General features: G+C 32.5%; 3 protein-coding genes across 3 annotated transcripts; 2 read left to right on the forward strand and 1 right to left on the reverse strand.

The window, feature by feature from the left end:
* On the forward strand, positions 636-3,755 carry LOC105166835 (shikimate O-hydroxycinnamoyltransferase-like). The gene is made up of 3 exons (XM_011086328.2): positions 636-1,174; positions 1,277-1,584; positions 3,000-3,755. The coding sequence occupies exons 1-3, from the start codon at positions 758-760 to the stop codon at positions 3,562-3,564; spliced, it is 1,290 nt and encodes a 429-aa protein (XP_011084630.1). The 5' UTR covers positions 636-757; the 3' UTR covers positions 3,565-3,755.
* On the forward strand, positions 11,611-14,709 carry LOC105165248 (shikimate O-hydroxycinnamoyltransferase). Its single transcript, XM_011084204.2, has 2 exons — positions 11,611-12,197; positions 13,600-14,709. The coding sequence occupies exons 1-2, from the start codon at positions 11,790-11,792 to the stop codon at positions 14,488-14,490; spliced, it is 1,299 nt and encodes a 432-aa protein (XP_011082506.1). The 5' UTR covers positions 11,611-11,789; the 3' UTR covers positions 14,491-14,709.
* Positions 14,473-15,559, reverse strand: LOC105165240. The gene is made up of 2 exons (XM_011084191.2): positions 15,167-15,559; positions 14,473-15,083 (listed from the first exon to the last, which is right to left on the reverse strand). Exons 1-2 carry the CDS (start codon positions 15,324-15,326, stop codon positions 14,869-14,871), a joined length of 375 nt encoding a protein of 124 aa, XP_011082493.1. The 5' UTR covers positions 15,327-15,559; the 3' UTR covers positions 14,473-14,868.

Raw genomic sequence — 19,318 nt, forward strand, 5'->3', positions numbered from 1 at the left:
AAATGCAAAAACATCACTCAAAATAAATAAAAAAGTATACATATGAAATATATAAATATCATAAGGGTATTTTGTAAAAACTATTCAAAAATAAGATAAAAAAACAGTTAAAAAAAATCTCCAAACGCACAAGGAGCGTGTGTAATGCACATTCCTTTAATTATTAATGGAATGAATGTTTGTTGCTGGATTTTACAAAACACAGGATGGTTTTTAACTTTTTCAACAAAATATAAGGGGTAAAATGCATTTTAACCTTATAATTAAGCAATTCAAATATAAATCTTTTGCAGAATTACAAAAATCACTCCCTATAGGATTGAAATATGATTCAAGGATAAACTTGTTGTATCATTGCACCCGTTCAATTTTAAAAATTTCGATCAATTTTATTTTGTAATCATGAAATTAAGAAATGAAGGATAATTTTAATCCTAATAAATTATAATACTATATATATTTATTTATGAATAAGTATGATTGAGCTGGCCAATTCACAAGGACAAGAAGAAGAACATGGGCTTGTGTATATTATTACTGGAGATTTGTCTCTACCTAATCTTTTCTCAAATAGTCGTTAAAAGCGCCTAATTAAATTATTAAGCTAAATAACTGCTTTGATTCGCCCCCCGGCAGACAGCTAACTAAGACGCAGCAGAAACCTGGACAACTCGTAATCGCAAAAAATTAAAGACTCCAGACAACACTTAGATTGCTCATTCTCATCTCTCTCTCTGTCAATACTAATTTCAGAAGCATGAGGATCAACGTGAAGAGCTCGACGATGGTAAAGCCAATGGCGGCGACGCCGAGTCGCAGCCTGTGGATCTCCAACTTGGACCTTCTAATGGAGCCCAACTACCACACCCGCTTTCTGTACATCTACCGCTCCAGCGAGACGGGCAACTTCTTTGACTCGACGGTGCTCAAGGCGGCGCTCAGCCGTGCCCTGGTTGAATTTTACCCGGTGGCGGGGAGGCTGAAGAAGGACGACAAAGGTCGCGTTGAGATCAACTGCAACGGGGAGGGGGTGTTATTCGTGGAGGCGGAGTGCGACGCTGCTATAGATGACATTGCAATTGGTAGTAACTTCGTTCCCAGGCCGGAGCTCAGCCTCATCCCTACTGTGGATTATTCCCAGGAAATTTCGACGCTCCCGCTTTTGTTGATCCAGGTTAAGCATGAGAAATATTAATTCTATTTCAAACTACATATTATATATGTAGCTTCCAAGATGGATCAAGTATTGATCACTGAGTCGTAATTTTATGCATAGATGACTGGTTTCAAATGCGGTGGAGTATGCTTAGGTATTGCCAACAGTCACTACGTATCAGATGGTATTTCTGCTAACCATTTCATCAACACATGGGCTGATATAGCCCGTGGTCTTGAAGTCGCCGTCCCACCATTCATCGACCGAACACTCCTCCGCGGCCGCCATCCGCCTCAGCCGCACTTCCACCACATCGAGTACCATCCCTATCCAACAATGCAAATTTCTGATGAAACATCCATATTTTCAATATTCAAGCTAACTCGGGATCAGGTCAACGCACTCAAGGCCCAATGCCACGGAAACAGGCAAGTATTATTTTTTCGTTTTTAAAACTGAACCCCTTTATTTTAATGCATGGTACGTGAATATTAATTTGATATAATTATTTAATATTTATAAATAGTATATGATTGTTATTGTTTTTGGTGGTTGATAGATATCAATTTTTTATATTAATAATTATAATGAATTTATTAAAATAAAATATATTTCGAGTCAATACATAATAAGATAATATAGAAAAATTATAAAATTATAGAAACATATATACCAAATAATGGGTCGAGACTTTGGCACCGTACTTACGTAATATTACATAATTGCAAAGTTTAATTAACTTAAATTATGCACTGTATGTTAATACAAATTGACATGTGCCTCGTTTGGTCATTGAAAAGCATGCTTTGGTTGTTTTTCAGATTTATCAAATTGGACTTGTAATATTTTTTATCCCATCATAATTTAAAATTAACTAATTATTATTTATATAACATCTTATAATTTTTCTTTTGTGAATTTGAATTATTATTTGATTTGAAAATATTTTAATAAATTTTCATCACAAATTATGAGAATCTAAATAAAATTTCTTCTTCTAAAAATAAAAAAATATTGGAGAATTTTATTCTTATATAAATAATAAATTAGTTTTAAATTATAATTATTTGTATTTTAAATAATTAGTTTTCTGAAATGAATTATTATTTGGTTTTAGAGTATTTTAATAAACTTTGACCATAAATTATAATAAATAAAATTTCCTTTTTAAAATAAAAATATTTGTATGAATAAAAAAATAATTTTCATATTATAACTATTTCTATTTGAGATCATTTTAATCCTCTTTTTATTATTTTTTAAATTAAATTATTTTCTCTGAATATATTTTAATATGATCTTTTGATCACAAAAGAAAATATACTTTTTAAGAAAGAAAAATGTTAAAGAAAAATTCTAGTTTTATATAAATAATAAATTAGTTTTAAAATTTTAACTATTGTATGTGAAAATAAATTTTCATATTTTTTTAAATTGAATTTTTATGTGCTCTCAGAATATCTTAACAAACTTTGACCATAATTTAAAATAGAAATATTAGAGAAATTTCTTTTTTTTATATAAATAATAACATAGTTTTTAAATTATATTTGTATTTGAGATAAACTCTAACATCTTTTTATGTATTTTTGAAATTGAATTATTATTTGGTCTAATATTTTTTTCACAAATTATAAGAAATAAACTAAAAATTTTAAAATAAAAATATAAGAGAAATATTTGTTTTATAAAAATAAAGGATTAATTTTTGAAAATATTTTAATAGATTTTGACCATAAATTATAATAAATAAAATATTTAAATTAAAATAAAAAGATTAGATCATGTACAACGTACATGTCAATTTCCACTGACTTTTAATTGGAACGTGTGGAGATCACAGGGTTAGTGACTACAGCACGTTCGAGGTGGTGGCGGGGCACGTATGGCGCTGCACATCAATGGCTCGTGGGCTGCCCAAAGATCAGGAAACGAAGCTGTACATTCCGGTGGATGGGCGATCTAGGCTGCAGCCCCCACTACCACCAGGCTATTTCGGCAATGTGATCTTCACGGCGACGCCCATTGCTTCAGGTGGCGAAATGCAGTCGAATCCTTTGGAGTTTGCTGTCCGTAAAATTCACGACACGCTCGCCAAGATGAAGGACACTCGTTACTTGAGGTCGGCTCTTGATTACTTGGAGCTGCAGCCTGATATTATGGGAATAGCGCGAGGGCGGCGGACGTATAGATGCCCGAATCTTTGCATAACCAGTTGGATTCGGCTGGCAGCTGATGCAGATTTCGGTTGTGGTAAGCCTATGCATTTGGGACCTGGCGGTCCAACATGCGAAGGGAAATGTGTTGTGATGCGGAGTCCAGGAAAGGAGGGGAGCTTGCTGTGTGCAATCTCGCTGCTGAAACCACATATGCACCTGTTTGAGAGGCTCCTCTATGAGGGCATTTGAAGTATTTTATGTCTTAAATCCAATACCAATTGTCTTTTATATATAATTTTCCCTCCAAGTAATATTAATTATAAAGACACATGTAATTGGAGGCCTGAAACTACACTGCATTTCGTTGATGTAATGCATATTTTGTCCTAAATAAAGCAACAAAAAGGGACATGACAACTTTCTATACTATTGAATGTTTAAAAGGGGACATGCATCAAATCTTCCAAGAATACGCCTCTTTCCTGCATCAAATCATTCTTGGCACCTCCAAGAATATCGGGCTTAATTGGTTGTGAAGTAATTTAGTGGGTGTTTAGGTGAGTTTATTGAAATTATATTTTTTGGTGTCTAAGTCATCCTCTTTACAATTGTGGTCCCATATTAGGCCAATTGAGTTCCATATGTGTCTTTTTTTTTTCAATTTGAGGATACAAGAGGATTTTTTCTCAAGAGGCTAACAACATCAGCTATTTCCTTTTGTGGCTGATAGGTTATTAGTCATGTGATCTGCACGTGAGAAAATGTTAATGTCTTCGTTTTGTTTTGGCAGCAAAATAGAAGAAGTAAAAAAGGCCAAAATTACCTTAGTAAAAACTCTAATTCCTTCCCCTTCATTCAACCTGCACTTCACACTAAGAAATTATCTTAATTTGATCTTCTTCCATCTTGAAAACTAAGAGAATCCCAAATTTTTTTTGCTATCCTAGCGAAAAGTACACCAAAAAAATGCCATTGATTTTTTTTTTTTTTAAATACACCTCTTCCCCGACAATTTGAAACTTTGTAAAGTGTCTGACCATTGTGGAAGGCAAGGATTTGGTGATTGGGAAACTGAAATGGCACTTTGCAACCCCAAAGAAAACGAAAACCCTTTCCAGATTATGGTATGTATAAATTTGAACTGAGGTTGTTGTTTTTTCTGTTTGTTGTATGGAGTAATAAACATTGCATATGGGTGTTTTTCCACCTTAAATAGTAGAAGAGTTTTGTAGTGGTACTATTATTTATTTTGATTCTTGGCCCGAGATGTACCTTTTTCTATTTTACTGACAAGATTCTTTGACCATGTGCTTGATATTTTGGTTTTTTCTGTTGTTGTTTGGTTAAAAAAATTGAGCTTTTATTGTTGGTTTCACATGGCAACAGTGAGGTGGTTACTCACTTGATATATGTGTATATATTTCGAACAACTTGGTAATTAATACTTTTGGCCACTTTTTCAACTTTTCTGTTTATATATATTGAGCTTATACTATCTGAAGATGATACTTACTACTTCTTTTAATCATTTTAGATGATTTATCTTTAGTTGTTACTTTAAAATTGCATCATGGTGTAGTAATCCTGATCCTGGTGATTATAAAGGAGAGAGTCATTGCTGTTTATGACTGTGTAGACATAAATTGCATTTGTCTAAGTTATTTGGATGAGTTGTATTTGAAGTTGGGATATATAAATGGGTATAATATGTACTACAAGTTGGGAGAACATGAATTTCAACTTTTATGTTCTGCAGATGATTTAGTGTTTATTTGTCTGGATCTTTATATTGACAGGATGGTCTATGTGTACTTAGATGTAAGGGTAGATGATTTAGGAGCTGAAATTGGGCCTTCCAGTGTTAGACTTGAAACTAATAAGGGGATTAATATTGATGAGAATGATACAAATCAAACTGACTCTAAAGATTTTGAGTACTTTAATGATAGTAAATATGAAATGGGGGAGAGTGAAGAAGGAAATGATGATGAATTATTCGATAAAAATACAAATATAGAGTATAGGACCAAAATTATTCCTCCAAATATATACGTTTTTCCTCCATACTTAACAGCCTACCAGCCATTGTCGGAAATAGAGTATGTGACCAAAATTAAAAAAGAAAAAGTCATTTATGGGACAAAAAATGTAATTTAACCTGTAATTTATAGTGCAATTAAATGTACTATTACATATGGGCATGTTTATGTCAAGAAATATTTTGATCTTGAATTTGACCTTTACATAATAATATTTTTGGGGTCCATCTAAGAAAATTAACTTTCTATTAAATTCAAATGAATTAATAACAAAATAAATGCACGGGTAAACTGCACTAATAAATCTAATTACATAAATATTTTTTATTCCTTGGAAAATTACAACTAACTCTCTGAAAGATTGTTATTATAATATACTTTAGGGAGTATTTGTATAAAATTCCGCCGCTAAATACAAAATATACTTACAATTACATCTAATAAAATAATAAAATACTTATAATTTTATAAAAAAAATTAAAAAATATATTTGTATAATTAAACTTAACCTCGAATTGTCAATAAATTTTCTAAATATAATTTAATGTTTTAGTTACAAGAAGTTTGATTAGACTGATAGAGTAGACTGTGAGTGTGAGGCCACAGCAGATACGCTGTTAGGCCCTCCTAATCTTTGGGCTAGAATCCACATAATTGTGTCATATGTTATGTGTGTGCGTAATTCTCTAAATTATTTAAAATTAATTATTATGGCATGTGATTTTGATGTGCATATAATAATAATTTTGAATATATTATCAATGAAGTCAATTTGTTAAAATAAATAACTTATCAAAACTGATGAAATTAATTAATTTCGAATGTGTAAAATTTATCGACGAAGTCAATTTGTTAGAGGGATTGTTATTTTGTGGAAGAAATAAATATATAGGTAAAATACAATGACTTTTTCTAAAATTTAGCATAATTACGAATACCCTTTTAGTTTATACTAATATGACTTTTCACTATATAGTATATACTAATTAACTACGGCTATTCAAAGACTATTAACCATTATTTATGTAATTGAGGCAAAAATATTTGCTAAAACTAATTACTGTGGTAAATATTTTTATTATAGATAAAATAATATTAATTTATTATAATTTTTAAGTTACAGTAATTTAAAATATAGAAACTAATTAAAAAAACTTATTGTGAATAGACGATTTTCTGTGAAAAATCAAATAAATGGATATGATAGTTAGCATGAGCGCAAGGAGGTGCAATGGCTTTTCAGCCTACGTGGTGAAACTTGGATGAGAATGTTTAACAAGTTTAAAACTTTTGGTTCAATGTAATTTTTTTAAAAGAAAAGGACATTTTAGGAATCATACACTTTTCCAACATATTCAAATTTTGAATGGCTTTAGTCTTAATAAAAAACTACTTACATATCTTTATATATTATTAAATTGAAGTGGCTCACTACTCGTGATGATAAATTATCTTTTGAATATTAATTTTAAAGATACAAATACATCATATATTGTCGAAGATTTTCTCATCGACTATTCTCGAATACTCAAATCAATTTCAATTTTAGAAGCAATTAAAGGTCAAATATACAGTGGAGGAACACTTACCCTCATAACTAGTGAACCAATAATACTTAATTTTTATTTTTTAAAGTGAAAGTGATGTAATATTACTTTATTAAGTAAATCGATTATAATTATCAAATCAGATATTTATATCTAACAACTATCGACAACTATAACAATCATATACTGATGATCAATATCAGTAACCATACACAATCAACAACTATTATTAAAATAGAACAACACCTATTATTAAGTAAAATAATATCCCACACATTAGTGGAATTTGAACCATGACCTTATAATCATGGGAGCCTCAAGTTCACGGATTGAACTCGACATCATTATCCTTTTCGCCTTATTCGAATGACAAAGATTCATCTGAATCACACACCCAAAACGCACTTTAAGAATTTTACATATGTCTTTCGTGTTTTTTCTCTTCGATTCTCTCACATTTCAAAGGTTTAATTATGGCAGCATCGTTGTCTTATTTACAGACGTTCATATATTCATGAGGTAAATGTCCATTTTCGCCCCTATACTTTTTAACTTAATTCGTGCCTTTTGACTGTATTTAATTGCATATTTCAGGTGGAAACTAGTGCAGAAAGATTGACAAAAAGCTTAAATTAAAAATAATTAAAAAGACAGACTAATTTGAAATTAATTTACCAACATTAAGTACCAATTGATGAAGTCAACGGGGCCTATATCATGTACCATGAGATTGGTCTAATCAAATATGTGAATGTTTTTTCTTCTATATTTAATTTCGTACTTTATTATTTAAAACAATTTATTAATTATTCATGAATATTTTTTTTAATAAAATACCCCCCAAAAAAAGGGGAGTTGAAATTGGGATAGTGAAAGTAGTTGATACCATTGTGGAAGATGTCCACTTTAATGAAATGGTCCGACTAAACTAATCATATAATAAATAAGGTAAGATTTATTTTAGTTATTGACTTTTGATTTTAATTTTGAAATAATCGTTCCTATTTTTTTTAACTAACTTCAAATTAGTCCGTTCAAACCAGTAGCTTTCTTATATTATTCTTACGAAACTCTTTTATTTTTTTTTTAATATAAAATTACTTTTCATTCTTTTTTAATTATAATTTGGTCATTTTGTTTTGAAACTTAAGAAAAAATTAATCCTGTTTTTTGAAATAATTTATTGATGATCAATTATTCAGATAATAACTTAATACTGGTATATTAATATAATTATGAATTTAATGAATGTATTGAATTTACTAAATTAAAAAATATATTTAAAGAAAAAACTTCTAAAATTAAAATATAAATAAAAAAATAAATATATCAACTATAAAATCTCTTATTTCATTCTGGCTTTCTTTTAATTGAAAAATTCAACAAGTTCAATAAATTCGTGATATTTATGTTGATATGTCATTAATCAAATTGTTATTTATACTTTTATATAACTGAAAATCATCAATTTATTTTGTTTGCCATTTTTATAATTTTAATTTGTATTTTTCTTTCTTCTAAACTTGTATTTATTTTTTCGACAATGGAATTAATTTGGTTAGATAGAATTAATTATATAATAAATGCATGTTTGTTTGTTCAAAAGAAGTGGTAGACGGTCTTAGCTGAAATTAGTGTGGTGAGATGCAATGAATTATATAGTGGGCACATTTTCGACCATTAGTTTGGTAAGACGTAAATTAATTAGAACTCACCGTAATTGTGCCACTTGAAATTAGGATGCGTACTATTTGATTGTATTGGCTAACGGAAAGAACAATTGTTGTTATTAATTGGACGAAAATTTCTCAATTGTCCTCAGATTGAAAAAAAAATCATATATGGGACTCAATGTGCGAATTGATCTAAGTGTAGGACCAAAAATGTAATTTACCCCCTCACCTTTATAAAGATAGTTTAATTAAAAAGAACTTGCCTAACCCAAATCGGTTCTCATTCGGGATGGATTTTTTTGAGCCCGACTGCAATTGCCAACGCTAGCCAAAACTTTGACCCTTAGTTTGGTCGGCACAAATAAAATAATTATTCATCACGAGACTTAAGACCACGTTTTTTTAATCAGCATTAAGTGTTGCCTCGTGTAATTTTTATTATTATATTGTAATGAATCATTCTCTTAAATTATATAATTCTTATATTTATTATAAAATTAATATTATTTGTAAATTATAAATAAAATACATGCAAAAATTATATAACATTGTTGGCATAAACGGTTCGTTAGAATGCAGTCAAATAAATTGGGTTATGATATCCGTGATGAGTTATCCATGAATACTCCCCGAGCCCCATCCAAACAAGCTACCAACCCCATTGTTGGGGCGGTGACATCAGTATCACATACGGCTTATTAGGCGGTTCACCAACTCCGAGTGGGTCCCAACGCTCCACCACCAACCCCCACAACCACTGGATCAAATGGATCGGCACCGCTGACTTGGAAATCAAATCCATTTCGTCAATCAACACAATATTCCCAATGAAATCGTGTTTTCTTTTTTTCTTTTTTCCTTTTTAAATTTCAAATGGTAAGAAGTCATCGCCACATGTGATCATTCAAACTTACCACTACTTGTGCAATAATTTGGCATTATTCATTTAGACTACATAACTATCTTCATCCATTATTGTCACCAATTTAGATGTATATTTTACCTCCACACATCCATAGCTACATAATTGTCCAAATTGAAATGTTATGACTATAAAATTATGTGTTTAAATTATATATGTTTATTGATATTAGTCTATGTTGATGGTAATTATTTCTTTACTGTAGTAATAGTTGTTGATTAATTGTGGATATTATTAAATAGCTATAGTTGGTATAATTGTATTCGATTCATTATAAGAAAAAAAATTATAGCTAAATGGCTCATTTTTATTAATGGGTTGTTGTTGATTCAATTGCGATCAAAGTTGTCTTTTGTTTGGTCGTGCTCTCGGATATTGGTTAAAAATCCTTTCTTGTTTGTGCAGACTTAGGATCAAGTCAGTGCCGCATCGAGGTTTAGAACTAACAAGAGTAAAGCTTACGAAATTATTTGAGGATATTGATGCACGAATAAAGCTTGGTTTCCTTATCTACTACCACGTATGTGTTATAGTCATCAACAGCCCACAATTCGACTTGAAAGTGGGTTCGTTCTGTCAAGTGATAAATGAATCGATCTATTTAAGATGGTATTTGTCAAAGTATAAAATTTGACTCTAAAATTACACTTATCAGGCGGGATTTAACTTTTATTTATAAAATCTTGTATTTGATATTATTTCTTAGGATAAAAAGTATAAACATGCCCATTATTTTTGAATTTTTATTTTTTTTGGGGGTGAAGATATAGAATAAGGAAATTGTAGGTTTGATGAATGAATACAAGTGCGAGTAAATGGACCCACATGAAGACCACTCAAGTTTGTGTGATGTTAAAGTCTCCTCTCCTCGCAGGAGTTGGTGAGAATGGCGATCTCATCTACGCCACTGGTCACCATCCCACCAACTTTCTCAACTAAGCAAATTTTCATCTCCATCAAATTACAATTAATTACTAATTAACTAATTATTTTTATATATTAATAAGTAATTTTTATTTAAAGTAAGTTAAATACACTGCTCATAACTCACGTAATGTCTTTGATCCTGCAAAACTACTTACAAATAGCTTCTTTTTCCCTCTCATCAGAAAAAAGAATTATTGATTAAAAATCATGATAATAATAATTATTATTAATTATGGGTAGATAATATCGATAGAAAATTTTGGCTTAGCCACAAAAGCTATGAACAACAATCGTTGCGTGGCCGTGATCAATGACTATTTATTTTTAATAATTATAATTAAATATTACATTCCTTTTAGTATCTATTTTTCTCTCATCAATTCCCTTTTTTTTTTTTCTCTCTAACTATATATTCATACTTTTTTTTTTTATAGTTTCTGTTATTTATATAATGCACAGCTATCGATCATAGACTGGTTACTAATTATTATACAATTGGAGAAAACATTTTTTGTTTTTCAATTTTCTTTCTTTCTCCCATTCCGGGTATCTTTTTACTTTTTCCTTCTGATATCTTCTTTGCCACTTCCTCTATTTTTATTATTTTTAACATGTGTATATGTATATATTTTAGATGTGTCGTACAAACTAAAATGTTATAATATAATTAATACGTATATTTTATATAAAAGGTAACAAATCACCACAACAAATGCCCTTTATTTGATTAATTAAATTCAGCTAAAATATTCTTTTAGAGATAATTATCATTCTTTTCTAAAATTTAGTATAATTATACATAAATCTCTTACCATTTGAAAAACTATATCTAGTACTTTGAGCTTTTATTCCCTTTATTAAATATATTATTTTATTAGTTAAAATTCAATTATTTTTAGCTTAAAATCAATAAATTCGATAAATTTTACTAATATTAGATAAATATAAATATTAAAAATACTGAATGTAATTCTTTAAATTATAGATTATTTAAGTGTAATTACACTAAACTTTTAAACAAAAGAAGGTGTAATTATTTCTTTATTTAGGAAATTGCTTTATTTAATAGTTCTAATTATTGTGTTTACTTTTTCCCCCACTTACATATCCAATGTCCTAAAGTTGGTTAAGCCACGCCAAGAAGTATTTTCCCTTTTGTTTCTAGTCTTCTTCATTAGGCGCGGTAGGTAAGCGCTCCACGATTATATAATAAGCGCATTTTTCCCCATCTTTCTCTTAAGCGTGAAACCATCCCACCTTCATAAACCCACCACCACCACCACCGCCACCGTCACCGCTTTCTGAAGTTTCTTGGATTTGGATAACTCATCAACTCCTTGCAGAACTGGGAGAGCTTCAAACGACCATGAAGATCAACGTGAAGGACTCGACGTTGGTAAGGCCGGCGGCGGCGACGCCGATGGTCAGCCTCTGGAACTCCAACATTGACTTGGTGGTGCCCAACTTCCACACACCCAGCGTCTACTTCTACCGCCCCACAGCCGCGGACAACTTCTTCGATGCCGGGGTGCTCAAGGCGGCGCTCGGCAGGGCGCTGGTGCCGTTCTACCCCATGGCGGGGAGGTTGAAGAGGGACGAAGATGGCCGGGTTGAGATCGATTGCAATGCCGAGGGTGTGCTCTTTGTGGAGGCGGAGTCCGACGGGGTTGTGGATGATTTCGGCGACTTTGCTCCGACGTTGGAACTCCGCCGCCTCATCCCGGCGGTGGATTACTCTCAGGGAATTTCGACGTACCCGCTTTTGGTGTTGCAGGTGCGTTCTTGGTGTCGATATTCTTTCTTTGCCATGAATAGATTTTACTGTTTTTTATTTTTTTTATGAGAAATTCCATTATTTATTTTCATATATTTAAAAATTGAAGAAGTATAATTAATATTTCTAACTTAAAAATATAAATATAGAAAAAAAATCCTATTTTATTCTTATAAGTAATCTTTAAGAGTAAATTACGTACATCATTGGTCTAATTAAGTAGCATATATATTAATTATGGAAGAAAATTAACATTTTAGGAAACATTCATCGTTTGAAGAAATTAATTTCAAAACAATTTAACCATATGTAATAATAATAAACTTGTTGAAGGGAGATTTTAAATTTCGAAATAATCACAACTATTTATGTGTTTCTATATGATAGAAAAATACTTATATAGCAAAAATTTCGAAGAATATCATATTGCCCTTGGCATTCAATAGGCCAACTCATCAGTCATTACGTTTTCCTAAATTGCCAAGTCATCCAACATTACAAATAAAATAAAACATACTTAAATCGTTATATTCATAATGACTAATCTAATTATAGTATTACCAACCCACCATGCTAATTAATTCGATCACATGTATTATAATGATGTTTTATTAGTAATCAAAATTAACTATATAACATAGATGTTTTAATTAATCAAATTCACAAATAAATTTTACCAGTGTAGATATTGGAGAAATATATTATCATTTATTATTGAAAAATAATATTTCCACTTAGAATCATTATCCATATAATGAAAAATAAAATATAAAATTTTGTCGTAGTTCTTGTTCGTAAGGAATTCAAGGATTTTGAAACTACCATTTATTTTTATTTACATTTGACCAAAAAAAAAAGAAAGAAACTTTTACACTCGATAGAAAATTTTAATCCATGTGTATACCTTAACTATTATTTTAACATCTCAACTCCACAAATAAATGAAACTCTTCAACTATATTTTACGTCATTTAATATTTTTACCATGTATTCAAAATTTGTTCAACACATTAATTTCCTATAGCTACTCAGAACGTACCTCTAGTTATTGGACAACGTGGGAGACACAAAATGGCTGCTCCTCGTATGTTGATTACCTGAAATTTATTTAGGTATAAGTACTGATTTTGTCTAAATACGGGTCAGCAAAGAACATGTTGCTTGTCGTTTAATCTAGGATCTGGCTCATCTAGTAATTCAATGTACAATGTTTCTAGGACATGACTGGAGTTTCATTTCTACTATTATTTTATTTTTTTCTGTTGGGATGGTCAATGTAACATGTTATACATCCGGCGTTTGTTTTTTGGTATTTTACATGCTGACATAAAACTAAATTTTGTTGCACTAAAATAATAACTATATCATAAATTAGAATGCTCTAATTCCAGAATCGTTGTAGGTCACACATTTCAAATGTGGCGGAGTTTCCTTGGGTGTCGGAATGCAACACCATGTAGCAGATGGGTTTTCTGGCCTCCATTTCATCAACACATGGTCCGACATGGCTCGTGGGCTAGACCTCACGATCCCTCCTTTCATCGATCGAACCCTCCTCCGAGCCCGTGATCCGCCCCAACCGCAATTCAAGCACATTGAATACCAGCCCGCTCCAGCCATGAAAACCCTTGCATCCAAGGACGCTGAGGCCCCCGAAACAGCTGTTTCCATATTCAAGCTAACTCGTGATCAGCTCAATGCCCTAAAGGCCAAGTCCAAGGAGGGCGGCAACACGGTAACCTACAGCTCGTATGAGATGCTAGCCGGCCATGTCTGGCGCTCTGTCTGTATGGCACGTGGATTACCAGAAGATCAAGACACGAAACTGTACATTGCTACTGACGGCCGGTCCAGGCTTCAGCCTCCACTCCCACCTGGCTACTTTGGCAATGTGATCTTCACAGCCACGCCTATAGCCGTGTCAGGTGACCTAACGTCCAAGCCTGTATGGTATGCTGCTAGTAAAATCCACGATGCGCTAGCCCGAATGGACAACGACTACTTGAGATCGGCTCTTGATTACTTGGAGTTGCAGCCGGATCTTAAGGCCCTCGTTCGTGGGGCACACACATTTAGGTGCCCGAATCTTGGAATCACCAGTTGGGTTAGGCTGCCTATCCACGATGCCGATTTTGGGTGGGGTAGGCCAATCTTCATGGGGCCAGGCGGGATTGCCTACGAAGGTCTGAGTTTCGTGTTGCCAAGTCCAACAAACGATGGGAGCTTATCAGTCGCAATTTCCCTTCAGGCAGAGCATATGAAGCTTTTTGAGAAGCTGCTCTATGACATTTGAAACATATGATACATATGTTTGACAACCTTCAGATCTACCTAAAAACCTCCTCGCATCTCCTAGTTTCTTGTGCGTTTTTATGCTCAAACGATTACCGTTCTTCTGTCAGTATGTGGCTGTCTACCTCGGCAACATTCCTAGATATGCCAAACCTTTTCTGTAAGGATAATGATGCAATTCTTGGACCAGCCTATGCCTATGAAGTACTAATTGATAGTGTATTAGTGCTGCAATTTTTCATTGGTATTGCATAACCGTGCTAATTTTCTCTGCCAACAGTTGAGTTGCACACCCTCTGAATTACTAAATAGTTCAAACAAATCACTTACAAACTAATGAAGCAAACCAAAAAAATATACAGACGGATAACGATTCCGTTCAGTCAGGGTAATGGAGATGGAGAGCAAGGAGCAGAGTGAAGGTGAAACCAAGAGATGAGACAAGAAAACAAGGCTTATGCAACGGTGCAGCGCTTTTCTTGGCTGGCCTGCGATGAACTACATTAGCACCACCGTAGGGTCCCTTTCCTTTCTGCGCGTCTTCTGTCGACGTAATATTCTTCAATCCCATGATTAGGTCTCTTCTACCATAATCTGTGTCCAAATCATACCGTCACCAGAAAAACCAATTGTGAAGGCCTTAACATCCAAGAATGAGTATACAGTTTCTGACGTACCTTGCTCATGTGGATCATCTGATGGAGAGAGATGGTTCGAGGAAATCAAGAAATCTCTGCTCTTAAGCATTTGAGGAGTTCCAATAGCTGAGGTTGTAAGGAAACTACCAGCACATAAGAGGACCACACAAAGCCAAGCGAAACAAGTCATTTTTTGCATTTATTTTTCTATGTGGGGCTGGAGGAGGAGTGAGGGCCGGATTGTTATATATAAGGGTAAGGTGTCTTATCATAAGGTTGGAAGAGATTTGTGAGAACAGATGTTTCTAGTGGGGGCAAAAAAGCGGCTTTACTTTGCTTCTATGAAGTTGCAACCCGAATCTTTTATTATAAATTGATAATGCATCTCATCTTACATTTCATATATAACATCAATTTTTATAAATTTTCAAACTTTAATTCCATTAAATTTTTACGTTAACAACAAGTTCATGGCACGGGCTTCGTCAAATTTTGAAAGAAATTAAGGTTGTTTCATTAGAAATGTAATGAAATTAAGGCTTGAGAATAAAATTGTATATTTTTTAGAATTATAAAATCTGATGTGACAGAACTAAAAAACAATAGGATTAAAATTAAAAAAAAAAACTAACTTACAGATTAACGTACAATTAATGTAATATAATTGGTAATCGTAGCTCTATTCTAGTGATGGTGACCGTGCACTACCGTCTGGTATTTTATAATTAGGACAAGGGACTTAATAATATATAAAGTGTTAAGATCCTTTTCTTACCTAACAAAATGCACGTTAAGAACAAATTTAATAAAAGACAATATCTTGACTAATAAAACCCATGCAAATGAAAGTCATATAGAAAGGGGGGTGGAATAGTCAACATGAAACTCGTATTATGCGGTTAATAAAACTTAAACAAATTTAGTAAAAGCAGACAATATCTTGACTAATAAAGTTATTTGTTATATCTAAGAACCATGGCAAATGTTTTAACCAACCTCGCAGATACCACGACCAACAACCGTTGCATGGTCGTGGACAATGATCATTTGCATCGGCAATTTTATTTTTAACCGTGGCTAATGGTGTATTTTTTTTGTATTGAATGTTAACTAATCGGTGGTCAAAATTTAATTTTTCGCGCTAATTTTATTTCACCTTAGTAATTAGTATTAATTTGTCATAATTTTAAGCGATAATAATTCATAATGTTAGGAATAACTCATCTTTTTTTTGTAATAGTTTTAGTACATTCTACATTTAAGTGGAATTGTTGTTTCAGACTTAATTTCTAGACAGTAATGATGGCTCAAACCACATTTGTTATTTATTATGGTGAAGACTTGCCAGTGATCACGTCTGAGAGTGTCATTGAGGTTGCCTTTCTCCTACCGTTTTTTTAAATGAAAAGCAAAAAGAAAAACAAAAGTATAATTCAAAATTACAGGTAAGAATATCAAGCAAGCAAAAAGAGTTATCCATAAAAGTAGACATCTTTGAAGAGTGATTTCAGTGATTTGTGATGTGAAAGATGGCAGTTAGTGGTAGACAAATACTGTCAACTCCACGAATTATAACTAGTCATTCAAGAGAATACGATTCTTCACCCTTTTCTTCTGACCCTCATCTGGAAAAAACATATAGAATCATTTTTTAGTTTGTCCAACCTCTATTTATAGCATAGCCCATTTTGTGGGTCACATTTCTGCTTTCGACGGAAAATAACATTTTTTGTTTGTTATTTTATTTTAGTTTCATTTATTATAAGATTAGTATTTTTAGTCTCGTAATTTATTTTATCTTTATTCATTTTTTATCTATAATTTAAAGGTGTAGAGAACGTGTTTAGTATGTGTTCACTAAGTATTTTTGGTAGGTGAGAAAATTAGTTTGTTTTTCAACTTGAAACCATTTTTAAAGAAAAATATAACTACATTTGAGAGGAAAAAATAAATCTTGAAAGAAATTAGGGTAAAAAAAAATTATTATTTCTCTTTTTTCTCACAAAAATTGAATCCTCTCCTTTCTATACTTTTATAAGTTAAAACCAAATAAAAACAACACAAAGTATCAAGTTTTCCACAAGTGAATCAAATAGGTCAAATGAAGTACTCATATACTACTATTGAGAAAAAAAGGGCCAATTTTTTCTCTAACCAAAAGTACTTAACGGCAATGTCTTAGGCACATGATCTACATCGTTAAATTGTAGATGAAAAAATGCATGTGGACCAAAAGTGCTAATTTTTATAATTTATCGAAATTAAAGTTCTAATCCCATAATGAATGGGATCAAAAGTGATATGAATCTTATAACTTATGGGACTAAAAATACTATCTCCCCGCTTTTTAATTTGTTTCTCTTTTGCACTTGCTTAGGAGATTCCAATCTTGTTGTACTTTTTTCTATTCATTTTAATGTATATACTATTTGTACAAAATCTATTTTTAAATAAACTAAATGATATGATCTTTGTATGAATAATGTGTATATAAGAAATATAATAGAAATGTAATGAGATTTGAAATAAAAATTATAATTCGCTCAATGAGAATTATAGTAGCTTGTTTTGAATTAAAATTCTTGTGTTGGAGTTGTTGATTTTGTCCGTGGCTCTTTGAGATGTTGGAAGGTTTACTGGAACAACTTGCACACTAGATCGATAGTAGGTGCCAGCATGGTGTGGTACACATTTGGGATGAGGTGTCGGTGTTCTGACACAAGTTGCTAGGTGCACCTGACATGTTGATTCATAAATATCAGGCGCCGGATGAAAATCACTGGGTGACGGCGCATGGTCTGGTTGTATGATGCGTGGACATGAGGACTTTTGGTGCAGGACGGAGCGTCCTTAGCCCATTTCGGAATTGTGTGGATATTGTTGGCTGATGTCTCAATAGCATGACGCAAAATGTGTGAGACATTGCAGGAAATAGTGGACGAATGCGCATGGTGTCAACACATGAGCGATGTTGAGTGCCTACGTGTTGATGTTGTGATGGATTTCTAGCAAGATGTCGGACAGTCCGCGCGCGCAGGATGGCCTAACGATGCACGCACGCTGTTGATAAGCCGAGAGACAACTTAAGGAAGCATGTGCATGAAATGAGTAGCCGGCAGTTGGTGTTGTGTATTCCATATCAATTCTTGCCACATGACATGGGGCTGCAGATTGTCATTATGAAGGCAGAAACAATTTTAGGCAGTTTTCTTTCTGTTTTATAGAGAATGTCAATTATTATTTTATTGTATTTTTGTATTTAAGGTCTTAGTTTGCACGTTTCTTTTGTAGAGTTAGAGAGTGAAATTGTATGTAAGCAAGCTTCTTATTTCGAAATTGAGGAAAAACATACAAAGATAGTGATTTGATCGTAAATCTATACTTTTTTCTATATTCAACATTGCTTAGGTTTTTGATGGAGGAAAAATCATTCAAAAATAAAAGTGAATATTAGAAAAATTGTATAAGGACTACAAATTTGTACAGTTATACTCATTTGCTAAATTGACTGTGAAAAAATTATGATGTCCATATATAGTCAATTAATTAAGGGGTAAAATTTGTAAACACCCCCCCCCCTCTCATTAGATGTATAAATAAGCCCTCAAATCATTATAGGAAGAACCCTTTTGCGGACAGGAAAAAGAGAGATTTTTGAAGTAAATATTTACCACGTATTCAGAGTGTGCTTGAATTACTTACCTCTAATTTATTCTCCATTAGTTTCTAACTTTTGCATACTTTTGTGGGTAAAAATTTCACTCAAACTCAACTTTTACACTCTATGCATGTGTGTGTGTAAGACTAATTGACGTGCGGGAGCTAAGTTGCACAGTGGCCGTTAACAATTTTTTTGTTACACGAGCCCCCTGGCTCCTAGTATTTAAGGGTGGGCATGGTTGGGTTTAGGAATTTTCAGATCGAGAAACCTATTGTGTTAAGTTGTGAAGATTGATTTGAAGAAGAAAAGGATAACCTGATTCAACTTAGAATTCCCAAGTTGACATAATCCTCCAGCTCTTACAGTCACGAGTATCTGGGATGTGGGAGGTGCAGCATTTGATCATGCGCATTTTGCAGCTCCAACAGGAATTAGGATCAGATGTATCCATCTTAATCCATTTCCTAACAACTGGTATCAAGAGCCTGGTTCAAGGAGTTAAGATGGAGGGAAAGTTTCCAGTCGAGTCG

This window comes from Sesamum indicum, linkage group LG1 (assembly GCF_000512975.1).
Source record: "Sesamum indicum cultivar Zhongzhi No. 13 linkage group LG1, S_indicum_v1.0, whole genome shotgun sequence".
NCBI classification, from domain to species: Eukaryota; Viridiplantae; Streptophyta; class Magnoliopsida; order Lamiales; family Pedaliaceae; genus Sesamum; species Sesamum indicum.

Excerpts from the sequence above, each read along its gene's own strand:
- LOC105166835 (XM_011086328.2), top strand. The coding sequence starts at position 758 with ATGAGGATCAACGTGAAGAGCTCGACGATGGTAAAGCCAATGGCGGCG. Across the intron at positions 1,175-1,276 it reads TCCCGCTTTTGTTGATCCAG|ATGACTGGTTTCAAATGCGG; the intron begins GTTAAGCATGAG and ends TTTTATGCATAG. Across the intron at positions 1,585-2,999 it reads GCCCAATGCCACGGAAACAG|GGTTAGTGACTACAGCACGT; the intron begins GCAAGTATTATT and ends TGGAGATCACAG.
- LOC105165248 (XM_011084204.2), top strand. The coding sequence starts at position 11,790 with ATGAAGATCAACGTGAAGGACTCGACGTTGGTAAGGCCGGCGGCGGCG. Across the intron at positions 12,198-13,599 it reads ACCCGCTTTTGGTGTTGCAG|GTCACACATTTCAAATGTGG; the intron begins GTGCGTTCTTGG and ends GAATCGTTGTAG.
- LOC105165240 (XM_011084191.2), bottom strand. The coding sequence starts at position 15,326 with ATGCAAAAAATGACTTGTTTCGCTTGGCTTTGTGTGGTCCTCTTATGT. Across the intron at positions 15,084-15,166 it reads AGATGATCCACATGAGCAAG|ATTATGGTAGAAGAGACCTA; the intron begins GTACGTCAGAAA and ends ATTTGGACACAG.